The 17134-nt window shown below is 41.5% G+C and overlaps 1 protein-coding gene across 2 annotated transcripts in view; it reads left to right on the top strand.

Annotated features, from left to right (window-relative positions):
• Pdgfd (platelet derived growth factor D) overlaps positions 1-17134 on the top strand; it is a 216450-nt gene that overhangs the window by 122102 nt on the left and 77214 nt on the right. Inside the window, exons 2-3 of one of the 2 annotated variants that reach the window (XM_048429250.3) lie at positions 7757-7943; positions 10665-10845. In XM_048429250.3, coding sequence (XP_048285207.1) covers positions 7757-7943; positions 10665-10845 — 368 coding nt within the window. Of the gene's footprint in view, positions 1-7738; positions 7944-10664; positions 10846-17134 lie in introns of both variants that reach the window. The other variant, XM_048429249.3, reaches the window with a different exon arrangement.

The raw sequence follows: 17134 nt of genomic DNA, 5'->3' as shown, positions 1-17134 counted from the left end.
TGAGGGGAGTCTTTACATAGCTTTAAAATGATCAAAAGATATACTACATTGCTTTTAAATTCAAAGATTAATTTTAATTCCTTTATGACATGTTCAACACAAATAGAAATGCATTTTTGTGTTACCAGACACTTTTATAAATTTTTAAGAAATAATTTTTCTAAATAATATATTTTGCCAGTTTGTTTAATCCATCATTTTCTGACATTACTTGAAATGACATCAATCAATACTTAATATCATTTTCAAGGGAGCTGGAGACATGGCTCAGTGAGTTAACTGTTGCTGTGTAAGTGGGAAGGCCTGAGTTCCAGTCTGCCGAAGTCACTTAAAGTTGACATTGTAGTGAGTACCTGTAATCCCAGCATGCCTAGCTTGAGATGGGGGTGGGCACAGGAGAGCCACATAAGCTCCTGAGCTACCTGGCCTGTGTGTGTACCTATGAATGACAAGGGGGCTTTTATAAGTCAAAGTAGAAGACAAGGACCAACACCCGAAGTGGGTCTCACACACGTGCTGCAGAGACACACTCACACATATGAACAAGTACACACGTAGACACATAAAAAGTAAATTAATGAATTTTTGTTTGGATTTTTGAGACAGGGTTTCTCTGTGTTATAGTCCTGGCTGTCCTGCAACTAGCTCTTGTAGAGCAGGCTGCCTCAAACTCACAGAGATTATCCTGCCTCTGCCTCCCAGGTGCTGGGATTAGAGGCATCGCCACCACCTCCCAGCTATGAATGTTTAAAAGTACTGGTTTTAGGGGTAAAAAGTATCCCATTATTAATACCACATGCTGGATTTGTTCCCAGAATTCCGCAGTTACTTCAATGTTTTATTAGCTATGCTGAAATTATTAGTAATTTTGATCCCTGAAAAAAAAATATTACCTGAACAAGACTGTTAAATCCTCTCTCATCCAGCCATGGATGTGTTGTTAGGTTAGGAAGCCTACACATACCATGTGACCTGTGCTGCTTCGGCAGTGAGGAGAGTCAGCCAGGTGAGCTGAAAGGACATAGGGGAAAAGATGAGCTCAAGGGAGGTGGACGCGGGGGACAGGGTGAGCTCAAAGATGGTGAAACCAGGGGACCAGGTGAGCTCAAGGGAGGTGAACACGGGGGGACAGGGTGAGCTCAAAGATGGTGGAACCAGGGACGGGTGAGCTCAAGGGAGGTGGACGCGGGGGAACAGGGTGAGCTCAAAGATGGTGGAACCAGGGGACAGCTCTAGCCATTCTCTACCAAGTGTTCATTCTTTTAGCCAATCATTTTAGCTCTCCTTGCTGAATTTACTCCCTGTTAAAATGCTACAAAAATTAATTGCTTGAAATTTGAATAAATCATGGTAATCCAGGCATGGTGGTATACACCTGTATTCCCAGAACTTGGAAGGTGAAGGCAGAATGAGAGTTCAAGGTCATCCTGAACTACATAGTGAGTTTAAGGTCAGGATGAACAACAAGAGATCCTGCCTTCTCCTTCAAATCAAAACAAGTGATAATAATGAAAGTAAAATAATTGAAGCAGTGGCAGTGTTTCTCACTTTTGTAAATGTGTAATAGGCTTCCACGATGGATATGTAGAACCCTCCTTTCATCCCTGCAGCTGCTCGGAAGCAGGACTGAGACTGTATGTTTATAAATCTGTTGGATACATTCTGGGCAGTGTGGCAGCGACATGGTGTAAGATCAAAAAACAGTCTCTGCACAAATGGAGCTTAATATGAAACATGATCAATAAAAACTCAGAGACAGAAATTAGGGTTCATCCTGAAGGTCAGAAAAACAAAACAGCCAGCCACTGGCTGTTCTTACATCTACCTCTGTCTGAAATGGCCATCCTGCCTCCAGGAATCTCAGAATGAGACTGTGACTGAGAGCCGTCTCCTTCCATTTTATATTCCTCTCCAGTGCTGGGATTGAAGGCATGCACCACTGGGATAGAATGCCCGGTTTCTATGACAAACTAGTGTGGCTGCTGGGATTGAAGTGTGTGTGTCACACTGCCTGGTCTGTAAGGCTGACCAATGGGGCTGTTTCACTGTCTGATCTTCAGGCAAGCCTTATTTATTAAACTACAAATGAAATGCCAGTACAGTAACAATCCCTTTGTGAGCTAAAAATTTCCTGACTGTGTGACTGTGTTTGACTTTGGACATTTGGACAGGGAGCTGAAGAATACAGGTTTGTGACTTCAGCCTCTGACTCTCATCTCTCTTCTTGGGACCATGAGTCCAATCACTGTCTGCCTTGCTGCGCTGAACATTTGTGAGATGGCAGAACTGCAAACTGCATCAGTATTTGTATCTATAGAATTAGTGATCATTGACTATTTTAATCGTTACTTCACGAACTCAATATTCTCTCTTTGTATTTAATGTCTTAAATAATGTTATAGTATAGAAGTTGAGATTAAAAACATTACCAATACTCATGGCTCCATTTCTTCAGCGTTATTGTATATTGCAATGGATTGCCAAATGTACCTCATGGAACCAATGCTAATTTTTTTCAGCTAATATAAAGAAAAAGTAAGATCCTAGGCCATAGAGGTAAATATCCTCTAACCTTAGGTTACTGATTATCAGTAGTGCTATCTTGGAGGAGATTCCAAGGTCAAAGACAGGAAAATGAGCTTCAAGTCAAAAAAGTGAAATGAAAAGCCAAATGTGGCATGCAGAAGAAAGCAAGGAGACAGGAAAGTACAGATGCCCAGAGCAGGTCACAGGACAGTAGGAAATTTCTCAGTCTCGGTGTGTATCAGAATCATGGGGAAGCCTGGCTGGGCAGAGGAGGGTGCAGCCGAGAACGTGCTGGTACTTTGGTCAGCCATGCACCAGTGACTGTCACCGAGGCGCTTACAATGTTCTAGAAACTCCTCAGAAGCTTCAGGACTTGGGGGTGGGGAACCGTGCTTTCTTAGAGGACTCTGGGCATAATGGATGCAGATGAAATTTTATTACTTTAGTTGGACTTTTAAAAGTCAAATCCGTAGTTTCAATTTTATGAATCTACAAATAAGATCCTCCTTCTGTTTGAAGATACAAAGTAAGGCTCTATACTCTTGCTATGTATGTACACATAGGAATTACTATTACCATGTATTACTATTATTGTGTGTTACTACGGATGGCTTGTGATTTTGCTTTAACAGCTCCTGCTTGGCTCTGGTTAAGACTACTCTGTAACGTCAGCTGCCAGAGTCTGTTATTGCTCTGGAGTGACTTTGTACCTTGAGTCATAGATTTCTTGGACTCCAGACTTTCCTTTGTAAAGTTCTGATATTACTTACAGCAGAGGGTTATCATGGGGAGTAAATGCAGAGAAGAATTCAAAGTCACTTATCAGAGTGCTTGGCACATAATAATTGGTCCATAAACGTTAACTATTATTGGAACACCAAAGTAAATGCTTTTGTTCAGGAATGTAACTGTACACAATGTTTGTAGTTATCTGGTGTTTAACTGATACATCGTTCTCTGTTCCTATAAATCATTACTACTCTCCTGCCAAGGGTAACCCTGAGTTGGCATGAAATTATAAATTTTATGTAAACAATATGATTTAAAAGTTAAAGTGTACTGCAAACAGGCAAGAATCAAAAATACCTCCAACAAAATTCACACTTAAAAGAGAACACTTTATCTTATTTATTGATGCTTATTTATTTATTTTATCGGAAGGAGGGTCAATCCAGGACTACTTGTGTCGTGGTTCACAAGTTGAGGTCTGAGAACAAATTCTGATTCCATTATCAGCTTTTGTCTGGTGTGAGATAGTCTCTAGTACTCATTGCTCTATACACAAGGATAGTTGACCCGTGAGTCTCAGGAAGTCTCCTGTCTCCAGCTCCCATCTGCCCCTGGAGTACTGGAAATATGGATGTGCCTAGCTGCTTCTAGTTTTCCTTGGGCGCTGCAAATCCAAACTCAGGTGCTCATGTTTACACGGCAAGCACTTTCCACAGACGGCTCCCAAGTCTCCCTCCCATTATAAACATCAGCTGCAGGGACAGATTGCCTGGGTTTGTGTTTTTAATGCACCAGAAACCTCATATGTCTAATAATGACAGTGTTGGTTTGTAATCATGCCTGTTACAGAGAAAACACACATATGGGCATTGACTCGACTCTGGAAATTAAATGAGAAGGGTTGAAAATAATGTCTGGCACAAAATAACACCAGTATAATCTTCTGTTACTTGCACTGAGTTTATATTAATGTAGACTTTGGAAGACACTTGTTTGTAAGAAAAATACGTTTAGAAAACTGGTTGTTTCCTTTGCATTTCAATACAATGCTGCCTGTAAATTCACCAGCCTGCAATCGAGTGTTATGTAAAATGATAACCTCCTCCACAGTCTCCCTTCAGATGTGGTTGTTGTTTCTTTTATAACTACAGTTCGTATCTTTAAGATAATCTAGCCTGTAATGATGTACTCAGATAGATGTAGTTTAGAAAGCTCTTTTCACACAATCTCTCAGTATGGACTTTAATGGTCGCTCTTGGCCTCCCTGTTGCCAAGTGCTATGGTGTTTCCTCAGCTTGGCCCTGGAGTTTGACATTAAGAGTGTCTCTTTGCAGGGAATCTTAGCTCAAATGTGGTTTCCGTCCTATGGACACTTCTGCTTTCCTTAAGCAAGCTGCTGTCACCTGACACCCAAGCAGTTCACTAACACCAAGGTTGTCCTCCTCCTGGGCTCTTCAGGATGGTTGACACGACTCTTGGGCTCTGGGGACTCAGTGTATCTCACACTCTTTCCTCTGGAAGCTGTAGGCCTCACATCTACTCTGCTCACTCTCCTCAGGTCCAGTCACCTATCCTGAAACTGACCAACATTTGTAATTGAATTCCTCATCACTACATCATGTGGAAGTTGCATGTCACCACACTTTCCTTGCAGGTCCCTGGGGTCACACATACCCTGTGTGATGATTAGGATTAATTTTCATTGTAACACTGAGGAAAGAGGACTCTAGGCACGCCTATAAGGAGCTGTCTAGTTCAAAGTTAGTGACAGGGAGTGTCTGTGATGGATGGTTCCTTGCTCCTGGTTGTCGATATTACATGGACACCTGCTTGGAGTTCCTATCATTTTGGGTTTCCAGCAATGATGAAGTACAACCATTTCTCCCCTAGTGACTTTTATCAGGACATTTTATCACAGCAGCAAGTAAAGAATGCAAAACACCCTGCTAGGCCTGTGACTCACATCTGGTTGTACCAAGCCTCTGGTCCATACTTTTGATTTCTGACTTTTACAATATGTCCCTTTTGCTACTGGGTCTTATAGCCACCTGCCTTGCTGTGAGAGAACCTCTGTCACGTCTCCCAGGAGATGGCTCCTCAGCAGTACTCTTTGTGTGGTTCATTTTACCTACCACCATTACCTCCCCTTTGCCAAGCCACTCGGTCATCCCAGAACATTCCGTTTCCACTCGCATCAAGTGCAGACGCTTCGATGTGTCTCTTTAGTGTTTTCAAACACATCTTTAAAGACTGTAGGCCGAGAGTCAAGGTTGACCGGTGACGGACAGGCCTCTGCTGTCATCTAACCATGCATCTTATATTCACTTCCCCCTAGTTCACGTGACCTCAGGACAACCAATGCCCTTAGAGTTTACCCCTGCCTCTTAACTTTCTTTTGGGATTTGTTTACATGGTGTGACAAGCATCCACATAATGCTTGCAACCATTGAATATTACCTCTGAAAAAGACCAAAGAAACTTGCCCCAAACCCTTTAGTACATAAATGAGAAATCAAGGTATTTTAGAATTTAGTTGCCTTTTGAGATGTATGCTTTCTTCTAGCTATGACATGCATTATGTGTGTGCATAGATGTTATGCTAGATTTGAATATAATTGGGAGACACTTAAAGAATACATCCTATCTTCCTACAGGCCAATCAGTGCAATGCTTGTCACACCATGCCTGTGTTCTCTAAGACAAAATGAGAGAGCAAGTGTTCTTCAGTATAAGGGCAAGGGGGAAGGGAGAGAAGAATATCATCTGGCAGATGTTTCTAGTTCTTTGAAACATTTCTCCGGTCTTAGAGGATGTCTGTTACAGAGCCAGTGCTCTCATCCAGGCCCAGGGATATGACCTCAGCTTTTTCAAATGCCACACTGCTCATGTCTGGAATGACTCCCTCTCCTTCAGTCTGACTTAGCTAGCTGCAATGCATTAGCCATCCAGGGAGTTCCAAAGAAAGCTTCGATCTGCACCTCCTCATAGGAGTGCCTGTTGATCACCCTCTCTCCTATTTTAGAAGTTGTAACAGCTGGCTTCAGCAGCCCCACCTTTTAGGCCTTTCCCCAGTCAGTCTTACTTGAATTATAGGCCGCAAAGCCTGTTTGTGTGTGTGTGTGGGGGGGGATACAAATAGACTGTGGTCGGAAGTCTATTTATTGTGGAATGCAGAAACCCCAAAAATGTCAAGAACTCTAAATGCTGAAACATATCAAATGATATCCACCATGCAGTGTTGCAATTTTGATAGCCACCCTAGTTATTTCACAGATTAAATGTACAGGCCCCCCAAAACTGCCCTTATTTCAGACCCTTAGAAAAATCTCAGGTCAGCTGCAGTGCTGCACAGTTGGCTATGCATGTATGACTCCCTGTGCATCAGTTATTTTCAGTAACTCAGGAAAATATTATACTTCAAGTTCGATACTAAGACACCAAAATTAGGAGAGTGAAATAATAAGACTCGGAGGATACGTCCTGGAAGGTTCCACAAGTTCCTGGGTCAGCTCTTGCTGAAGCATGGGTTACAAGTAGGAAGCTTCAAGAGTGATCCGAGATTTTACTGTGATCTCATTATGCGGGCATGACTTGCTGAGCCAGTGGCAATGTGAAGTAGATACCCAGCTCCACTGTCAACCTTAGATTTTGGCACGTCTAGTCTGATTTCCTGTCGCTAAATACTTCTTTCACCACACAGTTCCTCTGGTGTGTCTCGTGCCCATCCTGAAACTGTCTAAGAACCCCACAGAAACTTCTCTATGAGCATAAACTTAAATGTAGTCCCAGGTGTCCCATCATGAAAACAAAGATACTCCTAGCTTCCCAATGGCTTGAGGAGAACAGGTCTGCAACCTGCTCCCAGGAACCTAAGACAGAGAGCAAATAAATTATCTATTATAAAGTCTTCATAAAATACAACAGGGATGGGATCTGTTTATGTCCCAGAAAGCCAAATGAGAAATTTTTGGAGTTTATCAGAGAAAAAAACTCACTTTTTATTTGGACAAATTATAAGTTGCCCTGGATATTATTAGAATCTCTTCATTTATCTTTTCTCACTAATTCATTCAGCATTGTTTATTGAACCCTATAGCCACTAGAAATACTGACAAACTGAAGTTAATAGTTTTATATAACAAAATAAAGACAGGAGATGAACTGTTCGATGATGTTCTCTCATTTGATTTCAATCTTGTCTGTGATAATTGGATATGTTTGCTTCTCAAGGGAATGGAGAGGAAAGCCCCAAGGTTACAAAGCACTGGGCACTAGGAACTGTAAGGCATTTAGGAAAGCAGGCAAAATAGAAACATGGATGATTTTTGTTGACCCAAGTTCACCACTTGGTCTTCTATCTTTAGACAAAATCAAAAAGTGCTTTGAAATGCCATGTTGTAAATTTTTCTTTTTGTTGTTGTTGTTTTGACTTTTCTGTAAGTGGAGCAGCATACTAATTTCTACAAGTTGTGACTACTAACAGAGGGCAATCACCTCACAGACTTGTACAGAAGAGATGAGAGCATCCAGGTGACAGGCCATGGCCACCTGCAGAGTCCTCGCTTCCCCAGCAGCTACCCCCGGAACCTGCTCCTCACATGGCGCCTCCATTCCCAGGAGAAAACACGGATACAACTGGCCTTTGACCATCAGTTTGGATTAGAGGAAGCAGAAAATGACATCTGTAGGTAAGAAAAAATGATGCTTTTCAGTGTTCTAGTCAAAGTGGGAGGAACTGAATTAAAAACATCACATCGAACATTCTTCTTAAACTGTTTGGAATTACCCAAATATTTCTCATTAGTTCCTTTTCCTTTTCCTAAATAAAAGGCTCACAATCTGAAGATCGCACTTCAGCTTAGTGGCTGGTCACAGTTGTACCTACAAAGAAAAGAGGGACAAATGTTATATCAACAATAACAATGGTCTTTCTTTAAAAAAAAAAAAAGTGTTGTGTTGGCACTGTAGAAGGCCCACAGAAATATACACTACCATCAATCACAATTACATGTTTCCCTGAGGATAGACTGGGCATCTGTGACTTTCCAAGGCCTAGAGAGGCCTTTGTGAGAAAGTAGATGCATCTAATCCGGGTCCCCTGAGCTGCACACTGTAACCCAGGCCAAAGTCTGCCGCAGGCACAAAGTGTCAAGACCCTGCTTGTTCCAGAGGTTAGGCCACTGCAACCATGACAGGCAATGGAGACAGATACTTAGGCCGGGACCTCTCTAGACATGGGAAGGAAGCAGAGCAACTCTAGGATCCTTGTCCTCTTCTTCCCTGAGCAGGGGAGAAGATGAGAGTCAGCTAAGGATCCTCCCTCGTTAACATGCTTATTAGAGAAAGTTCAGGCTTCAGCATCTTACCCCTCAATTATCCTGTGTGAGACCTCCGGGGAATTTTCTTTTTCTTCTTTGTAGTTTACTGGTTGTATTTATTCTGCATTGCCAATGAACTCCTGAACTACTAAATCTTTTCCACAGTTTATTTTCCTCTGAATAATAAAAAGAGGTGCATCCAACTTGGTTGTCCTTTGTTTCATTTTTATTATGCTGATAGCTTTTATTATGCTGCTGTTTTCCCCAGAAAATAACAGTATGGACCATTATTTTCTAGGAGCACACAGGGTAATGTATACCAGGAAGCAGAGTCAGATACACACATGGAGAACTAATTAATATTTGCTGAGAAAATAAACTAAAGCTGATCTTCTGTCTTTCAACCTGTGTGTGTGTGAATGTGTGTGTGTGTGTGTGTGTGTGTGTGAGAGAGAGAGAGAGAGAGAGAGAGAGAGAGAGAGAGAGAGAGAGAGAGAACAGACAAAAAAAGTGGGAGGAACAAACAAAAATTAAATGAAATGCAATTAAAAGAGACTGGAGGTGAGAACGTGGCAGTAGATCCGTCTGCACCATCTCAGCTTCCTTTGCGGTTACTATGCTAAAGTAGCCTGACAATGGGAACTAGCGGCGGAAAAGTCCATTTTGGCTGCAGCTCAAATGTGGCAGGGAATTCAAGCAGCCGGTCACATGGCAATGTCGGTTGTGAAATGGGGAGGAATAACCTTGATAGTGTACGATCCAGGCCACAGGCCCGGGAGTGGTTCCTAATGGAGACGATTCCCCACACATGTGCCCCAAGGTCTGCATCCCAGTGATTCTAAACCTCATCAAATTAACAATTGCGGTCTATGTTCACAGACAAAAATATGTGAGCTTGGGAGCTTTGTTTTCTCCACTCTGAACAATTCTCTACCACTTGCCAGGGGTTCTGTAGTTAGTTAATTTTATTTCTGGCACAGCCACCCGGGTTTGGCATCCAGTGCCTCAGAGTTCAATGCCTTAAGTTTCCCCGTTGTTAAATGTCAGATGCAGGTCCCTGGCCTTCCATCTTCTGCTCCATCCAATGAACCAGAGCTTCACAGCCCTGCCTTGGCTTTTCTGAGTTGCTTTCACAGTCAGAGAACTCACAGATGACTTGGCATCACCAATAGTCCCATCATTAGCATAAACTGCGGTGAGAACTCCAGAGCTTTCCTCACTTTCCCACTAGGAAGCCCCAGTGTCTTAGGTGAGACAGAACGGGGACCCCATACCTGTTTCCTTATAACAGAAAGCAAACCACAGATAAATTGAGACTTTGGCCCAGACAATATCCGAGCGAGTCTTAGGCTGGTGCACTTTCCGGGCCTTTCATCCATTGAAGTTGCTTCTCGGATTTTCCAGGATGGAGTAGAATGGTACAGGACGATGGACAGACACACAATAGTTAATGGGTCAGCGCTGTTCTTTCCAGCCCTGGGATCCTGTTTCTGTGACTAACACTGAGAGTGATCCCGTGTTAATGTAGACCTCATTCACCTGCTGTTGTGAGCAACCAGCAGTTACTGATTAGCAGGCATAGCCACTTAACATCATATACTTTCTTTTCTAAAAAATGTCATATGTTATCATGTGGTCTTTCTAAAGACATTTAAAGAAAAGAGGCCCTTTGATCTATGAAGATGGCAATCATGTACTTCTCAAGGAAATGCTGAGTGGGCAAACTGTTTCACAATGAGAAGTGGTTGCAATCTTCATATGGTGAATATTAGGACATGTAGCTCAACTTACCTCTAAAATATGTTACATATTACAGTTACTTATTTTTTCCAGAAAACATTGTGGCTTCATGTTCTGAAAGTTGCTTTTAATTACATAGGACATTGAAATTGTCATAGTGGAGGAAATCAGGGTTCTCTCTGGGTAGACTGATTGAATTTCAAGCTTGCCAAACTTTCCCCACACAAGCTTTCGGATTTGCACAACCATTGGTACAGGTTATGGTTTTCAGTTAGTTGGTCATAAGAAATGATGTGTGATTTTTCTGAAATCAACTTTAGTAAAAACATTAATGAAATCCCTTGTTTCTAGGTATGATTTTGTGGAAGTGGAGGATATCTCTGAAACCAGCACTGTAGTTAGAGGAAGGTGGTGTGGCCACAAGGAAACCCCTCCAAGAATAACATCAAGAACAAACCAGATTAAAATTACTTTCAAATCCGATGATTACTTTGTGGCAAAACCTGGATTCAGAATTTATTATTCATTTGTGGTGAGTAGCTAAACTGCTCTGTGATTTAAAAAGACACTGAATTCATAGAGCATAAAGTTCATTTTCTGTGATTAAATACAGTACTATGAGGGGTAATATAGTCAATTCCTTATTTCATGTTTTATTCCTTCCCTATGAACAAAATCTTGAAGCCTTCATTTGTAGGAAAACCATTTTGGATTTAGTATGTTAAACTCAGGGCCATGGTCAATTCAACTAAAACAAGATAAATATATCTTTCTAAATGGGTGGGGAGTGTGTGTGTGTGCCTGTGTGTGTGTGTGTGTGTGTGCGCGCGTGCGTGCGTGTGTGTATGTGTGTGTATTAAACATGTTTTAAGAGTTAAAATAGAAAACAAAATATTTCTCTCTTTGATTTGAAAAAGTTGTTCATAAATTTTATCACAGAATTAAAATTCTGCTGAATTTAGCTTAAATAATACCTCGGTGTTGAGAAGAAACCATGTTGCTGACTAGAGCTTGAGCGTTAGCAAGCATCTTCAAGACCATAAGTCCTACTCTGGGCCGAAGAATCTGAATCCTGTTAGATATACTCACGCTTATGTATAACCTACCTTCTACCTAGGCCTCTTGCAGTCATTTCCAGCATGAAATGGTTATGAGTGTTTGGAAATATTCAACCTCATAGTAAGCTGGAATCCACATTAGAGTTAGTTCTACCTGTTGGGTCACATGTGGTCATGAATCTTCATTCCTCTTCCATTTGTCTAGCATAAAGTATGGGTGCCAAGTAGGACAGAGTACTCTAAACTTGTTTGATCCGTTTTGTCTTTTCTGTTTGAATTGGGCTTAGAATAGAATGATATCTTGCTGTTTTTATCATCCAATGTTTTCTTGCATTGTTCTGAGTTATTAAACACTAAGTGATTTCTATACCAGAACAGAGTCAATGAAAAACTAGCAGGAGTTTACACTGGTTCCAGTTTTAATTTAGAAAAAAACATCCATTGTGGTTTAGATTATTGCAGACTTAAGTGATCCTGCTACCCATGGAAATTAAGTGTGAATGTTTAGTTTCTCCATTTCATCCTCTTTAAGCTATTGTTCCCAGTCAAAGTGGACTTGGCACATTTGGTTGGTGATGGGCCAAATGGCTCAGCAAAAGAGCTTTTCTCCTTGAAAAGTCAAGGACTGCTGCTCAAATGCACGTGCCTTCTGCAATGCCTTGGGCGTGCTGTTCAAATGCAAACGCCTTCTGCAATGCCTTGGGCATGCTGCTCAAATGCATACGCCTTCTGCAATGCCTTGGGTGTGGTTAAGTTACACACTTTACAACCAGAGACAACTTACTTCTCTTTTCATTTTACTTGTTATTCATTGTATGTGTGTAAGTGGACATGTGTGTAGGTGTGTTTTCTCATTTAGTACTTGTGGAGATTTATGTTCATTTCTATACCCTACTTTTTAAACCTTTATTTATTCTTTGATAATTTCATGCATAAATATAGTGTAATTAAATCACTCACCACCCTGGGTGACCTGCTCTGAACTATACCACTGAAAAAAACAATTGTCTCTTTCCCCAGTAACCACCAACTGCTAAGAGCTCCTCATTCAAGGCTGGAGCCTTCTGACCTCCTTTCCTCTCTGATCTAAAATTCTGGCTGGTTTAGCTCTTATACAGTCCTCCCCCCTGCTGTGAGGTCACAGTGAAATGGCTAGCATGTCCAGAAGACGTTAATTTGCAGCAGTCATCCACAAACTCTGACTTTTAAAATCTGTTTACCACTTTTTCCACGGATTAGGGTTGTGATTATCTGTCCCATTTAGGGATGAGAATCCCACAACCTCATATTCTCTGTACAGTAACCAATCTTGAGTCTTTGCTCTAAGTCATCCTGGCCTAAAAGGTAGCTCCTTTGAGACGGAGCAAGCTGCATTATGGATATAAAATAAGTATTTAGAAGACAGTTTGATACTATGTCTCTTTAGCAAAATAATAGCAATAAGTTCTCTCCAAGGTCTATGACCACCCAGCCGCGGTCAGTACTATGCATGAGCTTCCACCTTTGGTGAAAGCCTTAAATACAACTAGAAATCTGCTGATTACCTTCATAGCATCCAGCCACTATTTTGTCAATAGACATCTCTTGCCAGATCAGTCATTGCTGTAGTTTGTACAGTTCACAGCTGGGCCAGACTGCTGTTGGCTTTTCTCCAGTATAGCCTGAAAAATACCTTGTGGCACCGTGAAAGCAGGAGAGACAGCTTCCGCGTGAGTGTCGGTTGGATTTCTCCAAGCCTTATAAGCAAAGTGTGTGGTGTCTTCCACAATAAGATCTTGCTACCTGGTTCTAGTGGATAACCAGGACCAGAGTCTACATTATTTGGGTGGATCTCTGGGAATACACACCACCCATCCAAAACCCTACAGGGTATAATGTAAACGGACTTTCTTTGGACTGTTAGCTCCTAAATAATCACACAGATACTGCTTATTAAGTATGAAAGCATGGTCTTAGCTTAGGCTTGTTTTCAGATAACTCTTAAATTAACCGGTTTATATTAATCATTAATCTACATTCTGCCACATGACTCATTAAGCATCCTCCATGCTGTATGTCCAATATCCTCCAAGTTTCTCTGACAAGTCTTTGCCTCTCAGTTTCTTCCCCCAGGTTTCTGTCTCTCCCTAGAAGTCTAGCCTATCCTTTCCTGCCTAGCTATTGGCCGCTCAGCTCTTTACTAAACTAATCAGAAGGTGCCTTAGGCAGATGAAGTAAAACATAGACAAATCTTCACAGTGTACAAAAAGATTATCCCATATTTCCCCCTTTTAATGTAAAAAAACGGAAACGTCTTAAGCACAGAAAGAATATATACAATGATTATCTAGTAAGACTTATATTCACGATGTCCAGTCCATTTGTGTTCGGCAGACTGAGTGAAAGTACTCTATCCTACCTAAATCTCTTCCTTTCAACACTCTGTGGAGATCACCCCTTATGTTCTTCCCATGTTCCCCCTTGCCCTTAGCCTTATGCCCTCACAGGCTCACCTTTTTAGACCCCTTTACCCTTGTGCCTCATCCCTCATGTCTGATGCTTTGTCCTTCTGTCTTATGCCCTTGAACTTATCGTCCCCTAAGGAATAAAGAAACTTGCATGAAAACGGTGCCTAAATCAGTCAGATCCCATTCCCAAGCTGTGTTCACTTGTTGTAGAAGTGCTGCCCTGAACCCCGAGAGAGTGCTGAGGCTGGTACTTGGCAGCTCCTGACACCTGGTATCAGACTTCAGAAGTTACAACCAGCACTAAGTCAGGCTGTACTGAGTTTTCCTTTCTTCCTCTCTTCGTTTGTTTACTCTGATGCTTGAAGGGACCCCCACAGCTGTCTAGTACACCACTTAACACTGATTAGAGAATGATCACTGTGACACCTAACTAATTGTAGTTGTTATTCTGCAAGATCGTATTTGTGCTGAAATTGTTCTACCTTATCAACACTGATATTAGGAGATTTCTTTTGGTCTGGGGAGATGGCTCTGTGACTAAATTACTTGCTTTGCAATCATGAGGACCTGAATTCAGATCCCCAGCATCTACATGCAAGCCAACTACGCTGATGAATACCTGTAACCATAGTGATAGGGGACAGAGGCAGGAAGATGTTGGGGGCCTGCTTACCAGCCAATATAGTCAAAGCACATAGCTCTAGTATCAGTGAAAGAAACAAAAAACCTAGTGCCAAGTGTGAGATACACAGTTGTGGGATATTTGATCACACTGTGTAAAGACGTGTATCTGTCCTTCCTTGCCTGTCTAAGACACTGTCTGATTGGCTTAATGAAGAGCTGAATGGCCAATGACTCAGCAGAAGAGGATATCTTCTGGGTGGAGATGGGAACTCTGGGGAGGGGTGTGAAGTGAGAGAATCACTGGCAAGAGGAGAGCTATTGATTCACACTGTGGAATGTATATTAATTTTAATTGGTTAATTTAAGTTATAAGAGCAAGTTGGAATAAGCAGAAGCTAAGGTCAAGCTTTCACAATTAATAATAAATCACTGTGTCATTATTTGGGAGCTGGTGGTCCAAAGGAAATCTGACTATATTTGGAGTCTAATCCTGAGAAAACCCAAAAAAATTTTGGACATATTTCCTAGCAACCCCAGTCCCTCAGGTAATCCCAGGGACTGGGTATAAGACACAGCCCCTTTAAGAGATCTTGCTGTTCAGCCTAAGCACTTGAACAGCTGGTGCTCTCAGTGGGATGTAAGTCTGCCTCAGTGCTATGTGGCTGAACACAGATGTTTTGTGTCCCATTATTTAAGTAATAATAGGCATTCAGATATTTGAGGCATAGGAATTATTTTGAAGAAGTCATCATGTCCATGGAAAATGGAAAATAGCTGTTAGGAGAAGCTGTGGTACCTTTCTTAGCATCCTTATATCAAGGGTGTCTACCTTCCTACCTCAGTGACTGTTCAGGTACACGAGTCAATCTTTAGAATCTGTATGCAATAGATTCTCAGGGATATAAAAACTCAATATACTGGAATTAAATCTACATGGCCAATTTTCATATGCTTTTGGAAAGTCCAATTCATATTTTAATAGTGTTTTATTATATGATATTGTGGCTGATTAATGACACTGAAGTATTGTGGTTTGGGTTAGGGTTGAATCTTACATGTAAGCACTGTTTAATGTACTGGGAATTCAGCCTTCTGCCTTTCCTCTCAGCAGCGTCATAGTCCCCTCCAGAGCAGACAGGGGAAAGAGAGTGGAGGCATGTTTCACCAGCTGCTGATAGTGTGATGTTAAACAAGATGTTCACTCTGCCTTTCAGCCGGTAACACTAAGGTATCAGATTTTAGACAGACAAGAATGCTGTTCTCAGTGCCTGCTTAGTGCTCAGTAATGAGTACTATCCTCCCCATTGCTAATTATGTATCAGTCTCGTCCAGATGAATGGCAGTTAGCTTTTTGAGGATAAGAGGAATACAAGCATTTACCCTATATGTATTTTACACAATCCCATGTTCTAAACGGTTTGTAGAAATGACTCTTCTCTGAGAAACTGTGACCCATAAAAGAATTACATGGTTCTCCTTCCTTGGTCTGTCTTTCTCCTCATTTCATTCCATTCCATTGAGGAGACATAATTAAGTGGAAGAAATAATGCCATCGACCACATGCTTAATGTAACTATCTAAATAAATGATCACCCATCACTAATTCAGTTTGTGGGGGAATGAAAAACTGCCATGCACTATCAGGAAAAGCATTCTAATGTCCACTAAGAATATCACTGCACACAATGTTCATGGACAGAGAAGGCTGAAACAGTACTGTGAATTTCAGCTCTGCCCTTTATGGTTTCAGTTTCTTCAACTCCACAATGAAGGTGATGCTCTTACTTTGGTTGTGATGATTCAGTTAGTTAATTTTCATAAACCATTCTGCATGGACTATATTAATCACTGAGATATTCTTTATTATAGTCACCATCAATGGCATTGCTACCTTATTAGGAGGCATGTTGTCGTAATTGGAATGTAATTGGCCCCATGAGCTCATAGAGAGTGGCACTATTGGGAGGTATGGTTTTGTTAGAGTAGGTATATTTTCTTGGAGGAAGGGTGTCACTGTGGAGGTAGGCTTAGGGTCTCATATATTCTCAAACTACTGCCCAGTGTCTCAGTTTACTTCCTGTTGCCTATGCAAGATATAGAATTCTCTGCTAACTCTCCAGCACCATATCTGTCTGCACACTGCAATTTCCCACCATAATGATAATGAACTAAACTTCTGAAAATGTAAGCTACACAATTAAATGTTTTCTTTTATAGGAGTTGCTGTGGTCATGGTGTCTCTTCACAGCATTAGAAACCCTAATTAAGACATAGGGGATCACAGCTAAGAGATTACATTGGTCACAGAAGAGACTTTGAACTTTGGACTTTTGAACACTGTTGAGACTGTGACAGACTACAGGGACTTTTGAAGTTGGACTAAATGCATTTTGCATTATGATATTGTTACAAGCTTCTGAGTGCCAGGGAGTAGAATGTGGTAGTTTGAATGTAGACCCCTCCCATAAGCTCATAGGGTGTGACAATATCAGAAGATGTGGCTTTGTTGGAGTAGGTATGGCTTTCTTGGAGGAAGTATGTCACTGCAGGGTGGGATTTGAGGTATCATATATGCCCAAGCCACACCTGGTGTTTCAGACCACTTCCTGATGCCTGTGGGGTCAAGATATAGCTCCTTCTCTACTCTCAGATCCCTCTCCAGCACCATGTCTTCCTGGATGCTGCCCTATCC

Source organism: Myodes glareolus, chromosome 4 (genome assembly GCF_982192425.1).
Source record: "Myodes glareolus chromosome 4, mMyoGla1.1, whole genome shotgun sequence".
Lineage (NCBI taxonomy): Eukaryota > Metazoa > Chordata > Mammalia > Rodentia > Cricetidae > Myodes > Myodes glareolus.
The sequence above is the reverse complement of the archived record's forward strand: the minus strand, read 5'-3'. Positions and strand labels throughout refer to the sequence as shown.